At 38.3% G+C, this 22375-nt stretch overlaps 1 protein-coding gene across 2 annotated transcripts in view; it reads right to left on the reverse strand.

Annotated features, from left to right (window-relative positions):
* nfat5b (nuclear factor of activated T cells 5b) overlaps positions 1-22375 on the reverse strand; it is a 158809-nt gene that overhangs the window by 74699 nt on the left and 61735 nt on the right. For both annotated transcript variants that reach the window (XR_010965974.1, XM_067998070.1), the window contains exons 2-3: positions 19696-19818; positions 9362-9905 (exon numbers count right to left, since the gene is read on the reverse strand). Coding sequence is in view for 1 of the 2 variants with exons in the window: in XM_067998070.1 (XP_067854171.1) it covers positions 9362-9905; positions 19696-19818 (667 nt within the window). In the remaining variant the exon portion in view is untranslated. The remainder of the gene's footprint in view (positions 1-9361; positions 9906-19695; positions 19819-22375) is intronic.

Raw genomic sequence — 22375 nt, forward strand, 5'->3', positions numbered from 1 at the left:
TTTTCCTTCACAAGTGCCAATTCCATTTCTCTTTATTATCATCTCTCTGGCATCTGTTTAATTCTAAGCTTCAAATTGTTTTTAAAGAACAAAGTCATTAGCTTAAGATTTAAATTATATGATTCGCATTAGAAATTGCATTTCTAAACTAGCTACTTCTGCTTAGAAAATGGTCATCGGCTCCATCCATACCAATAAACCCAAAGTAGTGGCTGCCACATCTCTCAAAATGTGAAATATCTACATAACAGTGGAGCACCACGAGATAGGCATGAGAAAATTGAAAGAGAGTGGCGGCAGCAGAATCGGCAGAGCAGGGTGAAATCAAAACAACAAAAAATAACCAAGGAGTAATGTCACAGGGCGGAAGGTAGGTGATTGATTGGTGAGTATTACCATTATTTTGCTTTCTAAGCTAGGACAGTGGTTTAAACTAAGAGCTGGGAAACTATAACTTGCTATTACTTTATTAAATTAATAACTTAAACTAGATAAACTAATTAGTTAATAAAACTAAAAATATCGAGGGAATAAAAACTTTAATTAAATATATAAAACAAGGTTAGATAGGGATGGTAGGGCAGGTGGTGTGTCATAACTGCAGCATGTGGGAGTTGGTGCAGACCAGCAAGATCCCAAGTGATTACATCTGCAGTAAGTGTCTGCAACTCAAGGAACTTCAGCTCAGAATTGTTGAGCTGGAGTCTGAGCTGCAGACATTACGATGCATCGGGGGCGGGGATGGAAAGAGTTATCTGGACACTTTGATCCAGGAGGCAGTCACACCCTTTAGGTTAGGTAGTAGTTTAGATTTGGTCTGTGGTCAAGGACAGGAGGATGTGACTGCGAGTGAGGCAGGTATGGGGACCCAGGATGCAGTGATGGAGGAGCCTCAGCCTTTGATCTTGTCCAACAGGTACGGGGTACTTGCTACCTGTGTGGATGAGAACAAAGACTGCAGGGAGGATGGGCAATTTGACCACGGCACCGTGGTACAGGAGGACATTCAAGTGGGGGGAATAAAAAGCAATGTGGTAGTGGTAGGGGATAGTATAGTCAGGGGGCCGACACTGTTCTCTGCAGCTGAGACCGGGAGTCCTGAAGGCTGTGTTGCCTGCCCGGTGCCAGGGTTAAGGATATTAATCCTCGCGGCTGGAGAAGAACTTGGTGCATGAGGAGAAGGATCCAGTTGTCGTGGTCCACGTAGGAACCAACGACATAGGTAGAACTAGGAATGAGGTTCTGCTGAGGGAGTTTGAGGAGTTAGGGTCTAAATTAATAAGCAGAACCTCAAATGTAATAATCTCTGGATTACTATCTGAGCTGCGTGCAAATTGGCATAGGGATAAACAGATCAGAGAGTACAATGCGTGGCTCAAAGAATGGTGTGGGAGACAGGAATTTCGTTTCATGGGGCACTGGCACCAGTGCTGGGAAAAGAGGGAGCTGTTCCGTTGGGATGGGTTCCACTTAAACCGGGCTAGGAGCAGTGTCCTGGCAAATCGAATAACTGGGGCAGTAGATAGATCTTTAAACTAAAAAGCAGTGGGCAGGGGGGAGGGTTCAGGTAAGGGTAAATTTATAAATCTAAAGAGAAAAGTCAAGGCCGTAGAGAAGTGTCGCGGTTTGGGTAAAGATAAGCAGTGTGTTAGGAAGGGACAGAGAATTTAACGGTAATAGTGCATTAGTGAATAAAGTCAAATCAGGGAAAAAAATTTAAAATTTAAAATTAAAAGCGCTTTATCTCAATGCACGAAGCATTCGTAACAAGACAGACAAATTAATGGCACAAATAGAGATAAATGGGTTTGATCTAGTAGCCATTACTGAGACATAGTTGCAAGGTGACCAAGGTTGGGAACTAAATATTCCAGGGTATCTGACTTTTCGAAAAGGCAGGAAAATGGAAAAGGAGGGGGGTGTAAACTCTGATAACAAAGGATGACATAAAGACAAGGTGAGGTAGGATCTTCACTCGGAAGATCAAGAAACAGAATCAATATGGGTGGAGATAAGAAATAACAAGAGGCAGAAAACGCTGGTGGGAGCAGTTTATATGCCCCCTAACAGTAGTTATTCTGTTGGACAGAGTATTAACCAAAAAATAAAAGGAGCTTGTAACAAAGGTAATGTGATAATCTTGGGGGAATTTAATCTTCATATAGACTGGGCAAATCAAATTGGCAAAAAGTAGTTTGGAGGATGAGTTCATGGAATGCATTCGAGACAGTTTCAGAGAACAGTCGTGGAACGAACTAGGGAACAGGCCATTTTAGATCTTGCCTTGTGTAATGAGACAAGGTTAATTATTAATCTCATAGTAAGGAATCCTCTGGGGCAGAGTGATCATAATATGACAGAATTTCATACTGAGTTCGAGAGTGACGTACTTAAGTCCAAAATTAGATTCTTAAACTTAAACAAAGCCAATTACATAGATATGAGGGGTAAGTTGGCTAAGGTTGATTGGGAAATTAGATCAAAAGATATGATGGTAGATTAGTAATGGCAAACATTTAAAGAAATATTTCATAATTCTCAACGAATATACATTCCATTGAGGAATAAAACCCCCCACAGCAAAAGTGATCCATCCGTGGCTAACTAAAGCAGTTAAGGATAGTATTAGGTTGGAAGAAGAGGCCTATAATGTTGTGAAGAAGAGTAGTAAGCTTGAGGATTGGGAGAGCTTTAGAAACCAGCAAAGAATAACAAAGACATTGATAAAGAGGGAGAAAATAGAATGAGAATAAACGAGCAAGAAATATAAAAACAGATTATAAGAGCTTCTACAAGTATGTAAAAAGGAAGAGAGTAGCGAAAGTAAACGTGAGTCCCTTAGAGGCTGAGACAGGAGAAATTATAATGGGGAATAAGGAAACAACAGGGACGACAAACAAATATTTTATAACTGTCTTCACAGTAGAAGATGACAAAAAACATACCAGAAATGATGGAGAACCAAGGGTCTAATGAGTGAGGAACTTAAAGTAGTTAATATTAGTAATGAAAAAGTACTAGAGAAATTAATGGGACTAAAAGCCAGCAAATCCCATGGACCTGATGGTCTACATCCTAGGGTTCTAAAATAGGTGGCTGCAGAGATAGTGGATGCGTTGATTGTGATCTTACAAAATTCCCTAGATTCTAGAACAGTCTCAGTGCACTGGAATATAGTAAATGTAACACTGCTATTCAAAAGGAGGGAAGAGAGAAAACAGGGAACTACAAGCCAGTTAGCCTGACATCAGTAGTCGGGAAAATGCTGGAATCTATTATTAAGGACGTGGTAACGGGGCACTTAGAAAATCATAATATGATTAGGCAGAGTCAACATGGTTTTATAAAAGGGACATAGTGTTTGACAAATCTACTGGAATTTTTTGAGGTTGTAACTAGCAAAGTAGATAAAGAGGAACCAGTGGATGTAGTATATTTGGATTTTCAAAAGGCATTCGATAAGGTGTCACAGAAAAGGTTGTTACACAAGATAAGAGCTCATGAGGTTGGGGGTAATATATTAGCATGGATAGAGGATTGGTTAATGGACAGAAAACAGAGAGTAGGAATAAATAGGTCATTCTCAGGTTGGCAGGCTCTAACAAGTGGGGTACCACCAGGATCAGTGCTTGGGTCTCAGCTAATTACAATCCATATTAATGACTTAGATGAAGGGACTGAGTGTAATGTATCCAAGTTTGCTGATGATACAAAGCTAGGCAGGAAAGTAAGCTGTGAGGAGGAGGACACAAAGGGGGTGATTTTAAACTCCAAGAACAGGTGGGTTCGGAGCAGGTGAGAGTTGAAAATAGTTGTTTTTTGGGTCGCAATCGCAACCCGGCTTTATTTCCCGGTTTAACATCGGCGCGTAAAAGTCCAAAAATTTTGTGGTTGTGATCCAAAAAAACAACTATTTTCAGCTCCCACACACCCCCAACCCACCCATTCTTGGGGTTTAAAGTCACCCCAAAAGAGTCTGCAAACAGATATAGACAGGTTAATTGAGTGGGCAAGAGGGTGGCAGATAGGAGTCTAATTTTTTTTAAATTCGTTCATGGGACGTGGGCATTGCTGGCAAGGCCAGCATTTATTGCCCATCCCTAATTGCCCTTGAGAAGGTGGTGGTGGTGAGTCGCCTTCTTAAACTCCTGCAGTCCATGAGGTGAAGGTTCTCCCACAGTGCTGTTAGGTAGAGAGTTCCAGGATTTTGACCCCAGGGAATGTTGGGAAATGTGAGGTTATTCACTTTGGTATGAAGAATAAAAAAAACAGAATTTTTTTAAATGGTGAGAAACTATTAACTGTTGGTGTTCAGAGAGATTTGGATGTCCTTGTACATGAATCACTGAAAGTTAACATGCAGGTAGAGCAAACAATTAGGAATACAAATGGTATGCAAGCGGTTTGGAGTACAAGAGTAAGGAAGTCTTGCTGCAATTGTACAGGGCTTTGGTGAGTCCACACCTGGAGTACTGTGTACAGTTTTGGTCTCCTTGCTTAACGAAGGATATACTTGCCTTAGAGGTGGTGCAACTAAGGTGCACTAGATGGATTCCTGGGATGAGAGGGTTGTCCTATGAAGAGAGATTGAGTAGAATGGGCCTATACTCTCTGGAGTTTAGAAGAATGAGAGGTGATCTCATTGAAACATATAAGGTTATGAGAGGGCTTGACAGGGTAGATGCTGAGAGGCTGTTTCCTCTGGCTGGAGAGTCTAGAACAAGGGGACATAGTCTCATGATAAGGGGTCAGACATTTAGGACTGAGATGAAGAGGAACTTCTTCACTCAGAGGGTTGTGAATCTTTAAAATTCTCTACCCCCGAGGGCCATGGATGCTCAGTCGTTGGTATATTCAAGTCTGAGATCAATAGATTTTTTGGAGCCTAAGGGAATCAAGGGATTTGGAGATCGGGCAGGAAAGTGGAGTTGAGGTCGAAGATCAGCCATGATCTTATTGAATGGTGGAGCAGGCTCGAGGAGCCATATGGCCTACTCCTATTTCTTATGTTCTTATGTTCTGATAACTCTACACTGAAAATAAAATTATAGTGAACCTGCCAAGCATCCCTACTGTTCCAATTGTAAATATATACCTCTCTTTGGCCCACCTGCAATTTAAATTGGCATTCAGTCTGAACAATCTATGTTTACAGTAGTTTTTTATTGACCTGATCATTCCTTAACATTGCCAGGACCACCACTTTGGAACTGGGACTCAAAGAACTAAGCTATCACCAAATCCATGTAATGAATCACAATAACTTACATTTTATTAAAAAAGGTGTTGAAAAAATGGTTTGTGCTAATGCAAAATACTAATGGTAAACATTCCAGCAATATTTTTTAGTTTAATAGGTCTTTAAGATAGACCAAAGAGTGAAGCAAATAGCTTTTTACAAGTCCAAAATGTTTGTATTAACTCCTTGTGATTTTATAGAAAATCTTGCAGTAATGGAGTTCTCATCATCATAAATATACCTGAAATGCCCTGGAATTTTTCACAAATGATTTCTGTTGCCTATGCTCATGGCACTTGTATCCATTTTCAACCAATGAGATTACTTTTCTGACTTCAATTTAATTGGTCTGTACAAATTCAACCAATGTACTAGCTTGTATGTTACTAAAATAGGTCTTTTCACTTTAGTCAAATTATGAACTCAGCATAAAAATCCTTATTGATGCTGCTCACGATAACAGTCTGGAAAAGTCTGAATTTCTCTAACTTAAATTTATCAATTGTAAACAATTTTACAACACCAAGTTATAGTCCAGCAATTTTATTTTAAATTCACAAGCTTTCGGAGATTTTCTCCTTCCTCAGGCAAATGTTTCAAGATCTCCTTGAAGCCTACGCATTTATACATATTGAACAATAATACATGGTGTTTACAGACTGCCCCTGCAACTGCCCGTTGCCAAGGCAATCACCGTGTTCAGACAGAGAGGTGTTACCTGCAGAACACCTTCTGCAGGTAACACCTCTCTGTCTGAACACGGTGATTGCCTTGGCAACGGGCAGTTGCAGGGGCAGTCTGTAAACACCATGTATTATTGTTCAATATGTATAAATGCGTAGGCTTCAAGGAGATCTTGAAACATTTGCCTGAGGAAGGAGAAAATCTCCGAAAGCTTGTGAATTTAAAATAAAATTGCTGGACTATAACTTGGTGTTGTAAAATTGTTTACAATTGTCAACCCCAGTCCATCACCGGCATCTCCACATCTTAAATTTATCAGCTATTTTCTTTCTAACCCATTATTAAGAGATAAATAACACTACAGCATATATATATATATATATATACATACACACACATACATACATATACATATAAAAGAAAAATATAACTGAAGAAGAAGAGCCATATAAGATAAAGCTAAGAAAGTAACAGGAATGTAAATTGATAGTTAAGTGAAGTTAAGTAAATTATTACCAGAATGATTGCAAATTAATGGGATGTAGTTAGTCTTGGTCCAGGTGCCTGGGCCTGTCTATGTCAACTACTCAGAAGATTACAAGGTAGAAAGGCGTGAAATAGCAGGGAAATGGATAACTAACCAGTTGAGCCCGAGGATGCAAAGGGTAGTTGTTAAGGGTGCAGTATCAACATTGAAGAGGTGATTATTGGGTACTACAGGCATCAGTTCTGGGACCATTATTGTCATAGATATATATATATATAAATTATTTGGAGGAAGGGACAGTTACAAAGCTCTCCAAACTTCGAATTGTGAGGGGTCATAAATAGTAAGGAACATGCTGACCAGCTGCAGAGGGATCTGGACATGGTTGGACATTGGACAAACAAGTAAAAGATATAATTTACAAAGTCATGAAGTTAAGGCAGCGAAAAAGTGGCAATGCAAAATAAATGGAAAGTGTCTAAGGAAAATGACACCAGCAAATGGATTCTGGAGTTTTAGTGAAAAACACCCTTAAATAGAACAATGTGCAATGGTGTTGATAAAGGCAAATGGAATCTTACGACATGGAGCTCATGGGATACAGCACAAGTCGCAGGAAGTAATAACTAGTTTACACAAAGTATTGCTCTCCCAATTTTGAGTATCATGTATAGTTCTGGGCATAGTATCATAGTGGGGGCATCCTGGCTTTGGAGGGAGTACAAAGAAGGGCAACTAACTTAATAAATGGGATTAGGTACCTGCACTATAAAGAAAGACTATGGGTATTAGGGATGTTTCAATTGACAAAAAAGGTGGCTTCGATGCGATATTATTTAAAAGTTCAAAATCTTAAAAGGAATAGGTAAACTGGACTCCAGGAAGGTGTTTACTATCAACACAAACCCTAAGACAAGGAGCATTCAAGCTTAGATCAGAAAAGGTGAATATACAGATGAGATATAATTTCTTCACACAACTGGCGGTGAATGTGTGAAATAGCAAACTCGAATAGGCAGTAGAAGTGGAAGATATTCTAAATTTTAAGATGGTGATTGATAAGTTTGTGTCAGACAGAGCTATTGATGGATGCGAAAGAAAAAAGTGAGGCCTGTGACCTTTCCACTGGCTCGATGGATAAAAATGGTCCTTTCCAGTCCTATGTTCCTCAGGACAATTGAACATATTGGGGAGTAGATGTGGGCAGAGGAGGGGTTAGATATATTAAGTACATCTAGTAGCAAGGCATGAATAAACAAGGTCTCCTGGAGGTTATTTGATTCCCATAGGGAGTTGGGGAGTTTTTCCTGAAATGTGCCAAAATTCTTTTTCTTCTTTTCTTTTGCCTTTCCCTAGGATCTAGCATTACGAGCGATTCGAGTGGGCGATGCAAGAGGTTACACTGTCTAACAGATAGCATTAGCATTAGGCCTGATGGTCTTTTCTTGCCCTTCTTTTCAAATGTTCTTTTTGTATGTAAACACAATGCAGTGGAAATTTAGCAATCACCTTGAGATGTGAAACAAACCTTGCAGTTCTTGAATCTAGGGGATTTAAGTCTGGTGTGCTTCTAACTTGTGAATATAGCTGGGTCTTCCAAGCTCTATCAAAATGTCCTTCAACAAGGATTATTTGATAAATATAGTGCAGTTTTAAAAATTAACTAGATGAGGGACATAAAGAGCAAGTACCATTACATTGAAGGCACTTCCTCTTTAATATAGTCATGATGTGGAGATGCTTTAATATAGCAGCAGGTCTATTTTCAAATGTGTGACTAAAAGTTCAACATAGTCCATTACCAGGAATTCTAAACTCCCAAATTGTACCAGACTCTTTACATCCAGTTAATAGCACTACTAATCTTATGGATGATATAAACGCATGCAATTACTACATAGTCAATTGTCAAATCACATGTTTCGTCTATCTATAAAGTAAAATAATAGATGGTTTTCAATGTAGTTACTCAAAGTTCACTCTAGACAAAAATCTTTGGACCTTACTCTGTGGGTAAATACATCGCCAATGTGGTACACAGGCCAGGAAGATCCCCGGTTCGATCCCTAGTTTCTACTGAGGTAGGTGATCTCAGTGTGGGCAGCAGTAGGAATGCCACAGTTGGCTTCAGTGCCCCAGGGATAGAGAAGGGAAGTAAATATGTAAATGAATTATGAAAAAACAGCCAGGGTTCCATTTCCTGGACATTATCCAGTGATCTCTACTGCAAAGTGTACTATGGACATAGGGCAAGGACCGAATTGGACTTAGCTATGCTTTCCCCTCCATCATCACACAATCAAATAGCCTGCTGATACTGATTATCTAGGTCCCATTTTAAAAATGACTGCTTAAATGAGGTATCACAGCGCTGCTGGCTCCCAAGGAAACCCCAACATGAGTTGCCATCTTTAGGAGTGAAGACTCGGGGAAGGGGGGAGGGAAACCTTCACCTATGAGTGTGATTTGTTGATGAAGAGGATAAAATTTGTATCAACAGAAGCTACAGTGTCTCTTGCATATATCAGGCACGGGTAATTTTAGGGGAAAGTTCCACATAATTAACAGAATTGTATATGAGATATAAGGGGAACATATTTTGCCTAAGGGAATTGGTTTTAAAAAAATGGAAACATTGCTTTACTAGGGAGCTTCCATAGCACAGATGAGAAACCCGCTTAATTTTACTCTTCCAAATGTCAGGTAATTTTAGTCTTTATTATCTTATTACAGGGCATGTTGCTGCCCATAAATGAGGATGATATAATAGATGAGATAGAAAAGAAAGAAGTCTGTGTTAGACTAACCTCCTAATTAATAAAGGAAACTGCCAGACTAACCTTTCAATTTTTAAAAGGAAAATACCATGTGTAAATTTCAGTTATATTCTGTGTGGGTTTATCTGAATACTACCGTAAAAGCTCACATAAGTTTTAAAAAGCTATACCAACCCATTGCTCCCCTTTGAGCTGTTTTTGCCTTCTGAGACGAGTTGAGAAAGTACATAATGGGGTCCTTTTGCACTGTCTGCATCAAAGACATCCATATTCGACTCTTCATCATCCACACGCACAAAACCAGGTCGTTGTTTAGGTGAACGTTTCCGTGACTTCCGTGGCACTGTTGTGTTGTCATTGTAGGAACTGGAACTCATGATGCTGAAGTTAGAGCCTGATTCATCCATCCAAATATTGCTGCTCTGTTCTGAGTCACCTGCATCATCCTGACAAGACATCCTGCTGTCATCCAGCAAGTCTTCGGGTGGTGGAGAGATGTTGAGGACTGTCCTCCTTTTGGGCGTGGACTGCAGCTGTGGGGCATTACTTAACTGATTTTCATAGCTCAGTAATTCACTTACCCCATGGCCACTTACCCCCTGTTCTGGAGTGCAGCTATCTACTTGCATAGATGTGTTGTCAGTTACTGAGGTAGAATGCATGCTAGGATTGGAAGATGGGGTGAAGGTGCTGCTTTGACCACCGCTGGAGGAGACATCTGTGGTATGTACAATCCAAATGTAAATACACACATTTCAACGTGAGTTAGCTAGCACTGTCCAATTGTGTTCTGTTTAATTGTTCACAAAGCTTTACTCCAACAATTTATCAAGTTCCAAAAAGTGAAAAGGGATCAAATAATGCTGGAAGATTTTTTTTAAACTGGGAGAGAGGGTATAGTACTCTTTAAGATACCAATCAGGACAAAATATAAACTTTGGTACATTATAATTTAGTTGGGGTTGTTCATAGCCAAATAATGAAAAATAATCTTCTGACCTACAAAGCAGAGAACTGCAAGTTGAGTTGCAGAGACACCCTGCTTGACAGGCCCGGTCCTGGAACTAAAATGAAAAAATAATTAAGCTAAACTTAAAATTATAACCACTGTCCATTCTTAAAAGCCATTGCAAGAAACATACATAAATGTTAACCTAATGAATGGGTACGTGTAAAACAAAATGGGACCAGTGTCGCATGCACGTCTCACTTCCAAGTTATAGTCCACTGAAAGTGCTACGAAAAAGCGAGAGGAGAAAACTCCTTTGACGCACACCATACTCCTCTTGATCTACAACAGTATTTGGCTCAACAGAGGTCAGCAAAAAGGCGAATTGAACAAGTGATTATGAATGAATAAAAAAGTGAATGTGGTAAAAGACTTTATTTCATCTGAATTTGAAGTAGACTCCAAAGTAGGTGCAATGTAGATAAAGTGGTTGCCCACACTAAAAGTGTGGGATCCTTGGGTACATTGCACCTAATGGACAATTAACTCTTTTATCTTAAGAGCATAATACCTGAAGCACACAAGATGCATGAGACAGAGATACCAAATTTGTTCTTGGCCTACTCCTAACCTCCTCAAATACTATAATTTTGACAAATGCTGAAAATAAATGTTAAAGCCTGACAAAGTCTCTGTAAAAACAAATGTTTCTTTGTAATTTTTAATGATGACTTCAATCATATATTTTTCATATATAATCTTAAAGTTCCCTCTCAATACATTAGTATTTTCAACTTTTAGCCTTTGTTTAATGGAGAATGAATACAGATTGCATTCTTGTAGTTTATTTGCAGCCACTTTATTAGATCAGAATGTTAAATGCCTTGCTGAATGTGTGGTCTGGTTCATTTTTTTAAATTTCCCTCTTTTTACCAATTTTCTTCCTCCACTGTTCTTCTGGAAGTACTGACTCCTTGTTGGAGTCTACAATTAGAGAACAAAGACCCCCCTCTCAGCAAACAGGCTAGCAAACTCTCTCTGCTAACAGCAAGAAGTTGCATTCCCCTACTGCAGCAGTGTGTACCCCTTGTGTGTTTGAAGCACCTATGGGATGTATCCAATCCAAACAAGTGATGTTAAGCATCTACCTGGAACTGGGGAAATACTAAGCAGTTTGTGGCCTGTTCTTGGAGAGCCACTGGGTACTCCCAAGAGGAGAAAACAACCCAGCACAGCAGGGTAAATAAGTTACTACCTTCTCTTTAATACCATGCTCTTCTATTTTCCGAATAAGTCTGTTAGGTGGTACTTTATCAAATGCCTTTTGAAAGTCCATATATACAACATCAATTGCACTACCTTCATCAATCCTCTCTGTTACTTCATCAAAGAACTCAATCAGATTAATCAGACACTATTTGCCTTTAACAAACCTGTGCTGGGTGTCCCTTATTAATCCATGCTTCTCCAAGTGAGAATTAATTTTGTACTTGACAATGATCTCTAGTAATTTTCACACCACTGACGTCAGACTGATTGGCTTGTAGTTACCAGGTTTATCCCTCTCCCCTTTTTTGAGCTGTACCAAGGCACTGTTTCGTCTATACTCACTATTGAATTTGTAATGAACATGTCCCTATTAAATTGCTGTTAAATGTACAGAAGTACAGTCTACTAATAATTCAAAAATTTTCTCCTCCCAAAATTTAAATGCTCAATTAGCTCTCACACCCCATATATATCTTGCTCCTGCTACTCTCCTTCCCAATATGACCTTCCCCCTCCTATCGCTCTCCCTCAAGATGCTCTGTTGCCTTCAACTCCTACTACCCCTGCCTCAGCAGCAATCTCCGATCCTACCTCAGATTTTGCTATCCATCTCCTCCTTCCCTCTCTCCGAGCCACACATCTATCCACACTCTGCCGCTTGCTCTTTCCCTATAAATACTAGGCATGTTGATTCCTTTAAAAACTTAGATTGAATTATAATTTATGCTGTTAAGAATTACATAATTTAAAAATATATGCACAGGTTGCTCAATATGAAAATAAATGTAATTTTGCATCAATAGACCAGTAGAAAAGAATCATAAAAGGATAGTTGCATTGAGTACAAACTAAATTGTGAATCGCAACACAAATAAGAAAGCAAACTGATACGGAGACAAACAAAATAAAAGTAATTGGAGGAGAACAAATTATTTTTTTTAATACTAATGCCTGTGAATAACACCAACTATTATTGAAATAACCTTGGAAACTACGGTTAACAGGAACATTTTTGAATATCCTGTTTTGATTAAAGATTCTCGAGCAAGAAAATAAAGAAAGTGGCTGCAAATCAACATTATGGGGTACATTCTTCTCAGTCCACTATTTTGAGTGAAAACGTAACTTTGCTTGAGTCTACATTTTCACTAAAAGTAGCAAAGAGAAAATAATCCCTAAATTTGTACAAAAAGGCTATTGTTCTTATTCTTTTTATCTATAAAAATTTGAAATATATTAAATTTAAGGACCCTTATAAAATAAACGCTTGTTCTCAGAACTTCTGTAAAATCAATCAATCATAATCAAATACAGAAGCAATTTATCAAAGAAATACAGACAATTTATGTGAAGTATGAAAGCATAACCAATTTATATCCTGGGTGAGAACTGTTGGGTTAGGCATTGCTGGTATAAAACAAACAGTCTTTATTTATGACACGAATACAACTACGACAGTGGTACAACCACACTTCCATGTGTAGCAATTAGGAAGAAAAAGCTAATCAAAGACAGGGTAGTGCAGTGGGTTAGTACACCTCACTTTCACTTCTAGGTCATGGATTTGAATTGAGACGAAACATAACGGATAATAGTCTCCTCTCTCTACTGCTGTAAGAGTGCAACAAAAATTAATTCGAACAGTCCCAACCAATTCAGAACAGGTATAAATTCACTACACGAAAGTGCCTCTAATTTGGTAATAAATGTTCACTCTCACTCAGAGAGGCCAGAAGGAAAATGGTATGGAAAAATTCCCATTGGTGCAGTAGAGTGTGCTCATCTGAGCTTGAGCCAAAAGCACGTTGTTGGGACAGAAACAACTTTACTCTGCATATGGTTGGTGCTTTTCTTGGAGTGCCTGATGTGGATGTTAGAATTTGAAATTGGAAAAAGTGTTTCATCCCCAGGACTGATTGTCTTTGCTTTGATGAGCACAAAGAATAATCTAAAATTAGCTGCTGGCGTCCCAGCAATAATATATCCATCTAACCCAATTGCGAATCAATAGCAGGTTGGTATAAATGACTGCAAATCAATCAGAAATGCAATACAGTGTACTTGGGGTGATATTTGCAAGTTCATTATCAAGTAAAAATGGCCTTCAAATCACATAAACACACAATTTTAGCATGAGGTTAATTCATTGAAATTATAATAATCTTGAATGCATTAATGGTTCTATTTAAGTGCCTTGGAGTGTTTTACTACATTAAAGGTGCTATATAAATGCAAGTTGTTGTTATTGAATAAGGATTTAATCCTGCCAATTAACCATTTAATGTGTTACATGGTAAAGTTTTATTTATCTGCTCATGCTTACCATTTTGCCAATTCTGATAGAGACTTATGCAAAATGTAACTAAATGAATTATTTGAGTAAATCAGGAAGAAACTGTTTGATTTAAGAGTTGGTGCATTATATTTTGCTCCTACTTTTTTGCTGAGAGTTGTAAAAAAAACTAATCTTATTGTTCTATACTGTTCCATGTTGTATACTGCATGTACATGAATAACTCCAATGTACATGAATGCAATCTGAAGATTTAGAAATACTCAAACTGTACTGGTATCAGTTCTCTTCCTCCCATTTAAAATTGCAATATCCCCATTTCTAAGACGTCTGTAAGCAAATGGTACATGTTCCTTTCTTAGTAATTTTGAAAATTCATAAAATCCAGAAGTGAAATTTTGCTCAAATAAAAGTCATTCCAATGCCATTTATTTCATTTTCAAGACTATAGATTTTTTTTCTTAAAATGCATTGATGTGCCCTATACACATCAAAAGCAATACATCCATTTTGCACTGTACAGCTTGAGAGTAATTATGTAGCCTAGGGCACATGTATGTGTACAAATTGATGTTTTTACTTGACTACAAGGAGCTGCTTAATTAGTATCAAGTTGTACTGTCTTCTCACTTGTGAAATAAAAGTTAGGATTCCAAATTAAGCCACATACTATTCTCCACTTGCTGGCGGTCTAGCTTTTAAATCAGGGATCAATTGATTTTACATTTTAAATACATTAAACAAACCAGAAATTGAAAATTACCTGAGAGAAAGATATGGCAGCTTTTTCATTTCAATACAAAGCATGTGCTTAAATCTTTTTAGTACACATTTATAAAATTCAAATATTAAGTGCATGCCATTTTAAAAGATGTTTTCAATGGAGTATTGTGTTCAATTCTGGGCAGCACATTTTAAGAAGGTTACCAAGGTCTTAGAGAGAGTGCAGAAGAGATTTACTAGAATGGTACCAGGGATAAAGGACTGCAGTTATGTGGAGAAATTGGAGAAGCTGGGGTTGTTCTCCTTAGAGCAGAGAAGGTTTAGAGGATTTTGAATACCTCTATCAAATCTCATGAACGCTTTTGACAGAGTAAATAAAGGGAAACTGTTTCCAGTGGCAGGTCAGTAACCAGAGGGCACAGATTTAAGGCGATTATCAAAAGAACTAGGAGGCGACATGAGGAAACATTTTTTACGCAACGAGTTATTATGATCTGGAATGCACTGCCTGAAAGGGTGGTGGAAGCAAGTTCAATAGTAACTTTCAAAAGGGAATTGGATAAATACTTGAAGGGAAAAAAATTACAGGGCTAGGGGGAAAGGGCAGGGGAGTGGGACTAATTGGATAGCTCTTTCAAAGAGCCGGCACAAGCATGATGGGCCGATTAGCTTCCTCCTGTGCTATACCATATTATGATATATAAGGGAGCTTTATATTGAAGTTGCATTGCCCCATATTTTTCCTATTTGAAGTTACTACAAGCTTAACAGTTTATTTTTAAAAGAAAATTCAAGTTTTCAATGAATCCACAAAAAGACATAGCTTTTTTATTGGGGTGGGGGGGAAGGAAAGAGGCATATAGCTTGTATTATGATAATTAAGTCCACTCTTCTCTCCAGTACCCATCAATCACAGAAGCAGGAACCAAAGGTGAAGAGAGCAGAAGACAGGATAATAACTGCACAAACTGTGTCCTCAACCTAGATCCCGTTAGAAAAATAATTGCCGTCTAAAAATACCACACTCTACAGTTGATATTGCTGCTGTTTCTTCACTTAAAATTTCTAAATAGAAAAAAATATATATGCCCACTGCACATTTGAACAGAGCATTGAACAGAAATAATGATTTAACACAAAAATGGTGCACAAATTTTAAAAAGTGAAAAACATTTACAACCAAACACAGAGATCTGTTACCAATTAATTCACTCACGTAAAAAAGTCTAATAAGCAAATAACATTGGGAGGAATTCATTAATGGGTTCAGTTAAACATTTAAAGCACTTGGAAAAATATATAAATTTTAGAAAAGTATAATTACAGTGACTGCAAAAGTAAAACAATTTTAGATTTAGGCTAATACGTCAATACCTAAAATCCAGGTCTAAGTTTAGGGAAAGGGGGAAAAGAGAAGTACTCCAATCAATTGCTCTAGCCTTTCATAAGATGGCATTTGGATTCTGCCCAATTTACATGAACATTGAATCTGTACAAATTTCTATGTGCATCCTGTGTCATCACCTGTTTATAGTGCAGGATGTAATTCATTCTATGTGAAAATTGTCAGACATTTATTGCTTGGTTCTGTTCCGGCCATCTCACTTTACTGTTCACCAGTGTGATATTCAACAACTTGATTAAGAAAATTTTGATTAAGCACTCCATGCCAGTTAGTTATCTGCAGTTTAATCTATCTATGATTGTTGGTCTTTTATTTATAACGTGAGTTTCACAGCCCCAATTTCAATCTTAATTCCTTCACAATAAACAACACTGGCCACTTGACAGATTATGGAGTTTTTCCAGACACCAACTAAAATCCTAACTTCAACCAGATTCCCCAACAAATTGCAGGTTCTGGGTTGCTGACTCTAGCGATGAAAAGCAGGGTCTAAGAATCCATAACTATCCATTCTCCGCCATGGTCACATTACTATCAAGTTTAGGTCATCACCACTAGTACGGATGGAGAACAAACACTGATGAAATATATCAAGACCACTATGTTCCCTACTTGACAACAGCACTATTTTCTAGTCCAATTTCTGCTAAAACATGGAAATTTGTCAGCAGAGGGGTAATCTGGCACAGAAGTTGCCAATTATGCTGCCAATGTCAACTTTTTCACCGTGGTTATCACTAGTTGCCTTTCTCCATTAAAAAATATTAAATTTTTGATGACTGCGTGTTTGTTGTGAAATTTGTGATGGCCTGTTTTCAATAGTGGAGAATTTCCATGTACCATTAGTTTGCTCCAGAAAAGTACAGCCGGATGCATTCCGGCAGACAAGTTGACAATCCACTTTGATCAAGTACTTTATGCCTTTCCTTACGTTCTCAGGTTCTTAACACTCTGGCAAACATTACATTGGCGGAGCACGAAGTTATACTATTAATACCATTTTGGTCATGGCAACCTTGGTTCTTGCACCTTTCAGAGATAATTATCCATCCTACCTGACGGCATCCCAGGCAGAGTCAAGGCCTCCATCCAAACAAAAGACACCAATGCTGATCTCCGTAGCTTTTTATAGAAACAGGCTATTAAGCATGGGCTTTTCCGCTGAATTATTCTCTACAATAATCTGCTCATACTAACCATCTAAGAAGACAAACAATTATATATCTTCCATTTAGCTTATGGTCAGTGGATCCAGTTCATTGACTTTACTCTACATGTTATATTAAGCACAATCAAAGAATGGAAGTGTACTTTCGTGACTTGAAGTTTAAACAACTGCATTCCACTTGCCACTGCCTCTGGTGGACATGCAAATAAAAACTGGTGGCAAAAGCTACTCAGAAAACATAACTACAATCGAATGCTTAAAATTTGATTCAATTGCTCTATGGAGCCCCTGACTCTCATGTACATTGCAGAAATGTTCCTCTCAGAAAATCAATCACATCAATAAAAATGAACAATTCAGCATGAATTCTACACATTCCTGAATTGAATGTGCCACCCTTAAAGAGTAAGGAGTCTTACAACACCAGGTTATAGTCTGGATTATAACCCGGTGTAAGACTCCTTACATTTGTCCACCCCAGTCCATCACCGGCATCTCCACATCACCGTTAAAGAGTGCAGTTTCCTTTCCACTTTCCTGATGACATTTAAAATACAGCCACTTGGTGAACTCAATTGTCCTCTTCTTCCCCCTCCCCAAATTATACCTTGGACTAGTGGATCAGTCAGTCTGGCCTTGCTAGGGCAGAGTTGCACTCAGAACTTGAAAAAAAATAAATTTTATTTCTTTCTTACCAAGGTATTAGTTTCCTGTGAATTCTTCTTCATAAGGAATGTATTTGTCACTCTATTCATGTTACTATGTGGAAGAGCTTTCTGAAGGTGAAAGGGAAACGGAAATCCCTGTTCTCACAGAACGGCTCTTCCATACAAACGCTTCTGCACCTTCTCTTAACATTCAAAACATAAACTGAATGTATGCCAGATAAAGTTCTTCTAACAGTTAACATCTATGATGCAAGCAGTTTGTTCGTGAATATGCAAATTGTAAAATCCAACTGCTTACTTTGAAGACCTCTCTCTCTTCAAAGAATAGGAATGAGGATACTATGGAAAAAATATCCTATATAGAATAAATATATTTTTTTTCCTAAAATTTTCATGGCTCATTTACAGTATCTAGTGGCAGAAAACTAAATGGAGTGCCATGACAGTGCAGTGCAAACATTTTCTTAGAATCTATACGTCAACATTGATAGGTCCCTTGCCATGATGAAAACAATTTTCAACTTAAATTTCAAGACAAACAAAAGGGTTTAATGTTTTTCTTTCTTCAAATGATATTAACTGTTTGACAGTTTAAACATTGATTCAATGGACTGGAAGTTATAAAATTATTGGCCCGGAAATTGCTCATGAAATAACAGCGAAGCTAACAGGTCGAAGATCAGCCACGATCTTATTAAATGACGGAGCAGGCTCGAGGGACTATGTGGCCTACTCCTGCTCCTATTTCTTACGTTCTTATGAACATTGGGAGACAATCGACAGGACCATTTGGGAACTTTTTAAAGCTGATTTTATGTCAAGCTGCAGTCATACTGAAATAGTTACAAGCCCAGGCTTTGTAAAAAGAGGGAGAAAGACAACAAAGAGGGAAATTGTGAGAGGCATACAGCAGAGAGGACTTACAGAAAGGGGGAGGGAGACACACACATGGAAATGAGAAGGTATGTGAGAGAGAAAGATAGAGAGAGAAAAATTAGAAGACAAAACAGAGTGAAAAAGAAGTAGGGTGATTTGGCAAAAAGTAGTGTGCCAAAGGTAGGAGGAGGGAGAGAAAGAGAAGAAAAGTAGAGTGATGGGGAGAAAGAGAGAAGGAGATAGAAAAGAGAGGAGAGGAGACCATAAAAGTATTAGAAATTGCTGCTCATTTGCCAGCCAATCAAATCATATTCTCTTACCAATGAATAGTTCATGAAGTATTAATGAAAGTAGGTTGCTTAATATTCGCTTTGGATTTTAGTCCATCAAAAACTACCATATTCTTTTGGGCAGACTGAGAGGCAACTGTTAATTTAAATCTAATCATTTTGCATTAGCTGACAGAATAGCTCCAAAATTCAGACTTACTAAAAGACAGATTTATAACTAGTTGCAAACACGACATTGGAATTTAGTACCAGAAGTTCAAATACAAAAGATCTAATCTTTGAAAATTGTTAATTATTTAGTTTCACACTTTGTTCTTTAAAGATGGTTTCATGGCAGGATGGAGAAAAAAAAAGACAAAAACAGTTGATATATAACGCACTGATATTTCCCAAGACTATGTCAATAATATTTATAAATACTGAATCAAACACTTAATTATATCCGAAGTAATTTATCACCATTAAATAGTTTTTGGATATTTTTGATGTAATACTAATTTGCATTTAAAGGAAGTTTTGAAAAAAGTAGCCATTGTTGCACATTATAAGACATAAACAAGGTTTGCAAGTTTGAAATATATGCATATATAATTGCACAATAACTGCTCATTGAAAAGATTGCATATTTTAGGGACCCAGGTAATTTAATGCAGTACCTGGTCTTACTTCCAGCACACTGTATCCATACTCCACTTTTCCCACACAGATAATGTTGCTGATTAGAACAGTCACTGATTATATTGTGTGATTCTGTGAGAATTAGATCAGTTCTGTATGGCTTGAAGCACTGCCAGCAGTAAACATAGCTGCCAGCAATGATATCTGCAATTAAACAAAGAAAGAAGGAAACTGAATGGAACTGCATACCAGGAGCAACTGCAGCTGAGGGAGGAGACTCTGCCTCACCACCACTTTTCTGACTCATTGACACAATAGTTGTCTCACTTGCTGGAAGCTGCAGCTCTTTTGGCAGTAGGTCATAGACGGATTCTACAAAGAAGGAAAAGAAAACCGTTAATTGAAAATGTTAACTTAATTCATTTTTTCAACATCTTCACTAGTAAATGTAATAACTACAGTAACAGGGATGCACTTGGCACAACGGAATGTTGGCTTTTATTGCTAGGGGGATAGAATATAAAAACAAGGAGGTATTGCTGCAGTTATATAAGGTATTGGTGAGACCGCACCTGGAATACTGCATACAGTTTTGGTCTCCATACTTAAGAAAAGACATACTTGCTCTCGAGGCAGTACAAAGAAGGTTCACTCGGTTAATCCCGGGGATGAGGGGGCGGACATATGAGGAGAGGTTGAGTAGATTGGGACTCTACTCATTGGAGTTCAGAAGAATGAGAGGCGATCTTATTGAAACATATAAGATTGTGAAGGGTCTTGATCGGGTGGATGCAGTAAGGATGTTCCCAAAGATGGGTGAAACTAGAACTAGGGGGCATAATCTTAGAATAAGGGGCTGCTCTTTCAAAACTGAGATGAGGAGAAACTTCTTCACTCAGAGGGTGGTAGGTCTGTGGAATTTGCTGCCCCAGGAAGCTGTGGAAGCTACATCATTAGATAAATTTAAAACAGAAATAGACAGTTTCCTAGAAGTAAAGGGAATTAGGGGTTATGGGGAGCGGGCAGGAAATTGGACATGAAGCTGAGTTCGGATCGGTCAATGCCCTGTGGGTGGCGGAGAGGGCCCAGGGGCTATGTGGCCGGGTCCTGCTCCGACTTCTTGTGTTCTTTAGATTTGTGGTTGGGATCAGATCAGCCATGATCTTATTGAATGGCGGAGCAGGCTCGAGGGGCCGATTGGCCTACTCCTGCTCCAATTTCTTATGTTCTTATGTTCTTATACTCTGAGAAACCTGAAACACAATAGTTAGGCTTAAGAAATATAACAACAAACTATCTCTCATCAGTGCATAAAGTATGGCTTGATTACCTGTGTTATGCTGACAATTGTTTTAAGTTAGAGATTTTGCATGGATTATAATTTTAGCTGTAATATGATAAATAAACTTTTAATTTTGATACAGTGCATGCATTATGTTCTCAATAGCTGCTTCATGTTTGCACTCATTAATTCCTTCACTGTATTCCCCTGTAGATCATGCAACTATTATTCTATAGCAATGACAGCAGAATCTGCCTGATTTGGAGTTTCAGCAGAGATTAATACAGTCCTGTCAACTGCAAGACATCATTTACAATCCAATCGAAGAAGTAAGTTCACAAAAGGTATGAATGTTGCTCTACATGTTTTGCATTGAGACATTTTTAAAATCACAGGAGTCCATGTTCTGCTTACAGCCATTTCTAAATTGCTCTTAAACATATCAGGAAGATTATACCCTACAAAGTAACAGTAATAGATGCATTTCATCAGCCAGTTAGTCATTCTTTGATCAAGTGTTAGCCTTAGCTCAGTGGTAGCACGCTCACCTCTGAGTCAGAAGGTTGCGGGTTCAAGTCCAAACCCAGAGACTTGAGCACATAATCCAGGGTGACACTTCAGTGCAGTACTGAGCAAGTGCTACATTGTTGGAGGTACCATCTTTCAGATAAGACATTAAACTGACACCCTATCTACCCTCTCAGGTGGACGTAAAAGATCCCATGGCACTATTTGAAGAAGAGCAGCGAAGTTCTCTTGGTGCCCTGGTCAATATTTATTCCTTAACCAACATTACTAAAAAGTAAATTATCTGGTCATGTATCTCATTACTGTTTGTGGGATCTTGCTGTGCACAAATGGACTGCTGTGTTTCCCTGCATTACAACAAAGACTACACTTCAAAAGCACTTTATTGGCTGCAAAGCGCTTTGGAAAGTCCTATAATTGTGAAAGGCACTACGTAAGTAAGTCCTTTTCTTTCATTTTGCAATTAGTTAATCTAGTGTCCTGCCTCCAAAAGAGATACATGATTTGCTAACCACATTAGTGCTATTAACACAGTGTATATCCACCAACTTTTTGGAATGATAAATCTGGAAGGGGAGGTCAGCAAATGGCAAGAAACAATCATTCCTTAGCCTGTTTAGCTGCCAGATTTCAGTGTTGCACCTTCCCCTACCAATGAGATGAGGATAGAAAACATTATTTGGTAAGAGACTCACTCTAAGCTTCACAGTCTAAACAAACGCATTTTATTCACTAGAGGAACTATAGCATTAATAGAATCTATGTACTTGTGTTGCGGAGCTTTGAATTGCCTAATGTATTATAATGTTCCCCGTTTTTTGTCACTGGACAGCAAAAAGGAGAGGAAGCATTAGTGAATCCTAGCATCAGCAAATGATAATAGAGAAAGGAACAGAGGTGGACAGTACATTAAATTGAAAGCAGGTGTCTGGGGTATGCGAGGATACTGTAGGATCTATACACGAGTAGGGTGAGAGTTGAAACACTAAAACCCTTGTGAAGTATAGTATGTCTGGTGGTGCTCTATGGTGAACAGAGTTCTTCAACTCAGATGAATCTATGCTCCATTTCAAATAGGAGTACAACAGTTGTTATCACCTTTGGCAGAAACTTGAAATT

The sequence above is a fragment of the Heptranchias perlo genome, chromosome 16 (assembly GCF_035084215.1).
Source record: "Heptranchias perlo isolate sHepPer1 chromosome 16, sHepPer1.hap1, whole genome shotgun sequence".
NCBI lineage: Eukaryota > Metazoa > Chordata > Chondrichthyes > Hexanchiformes > Hexanchidae > Heptranchias > Heptranchias perlo.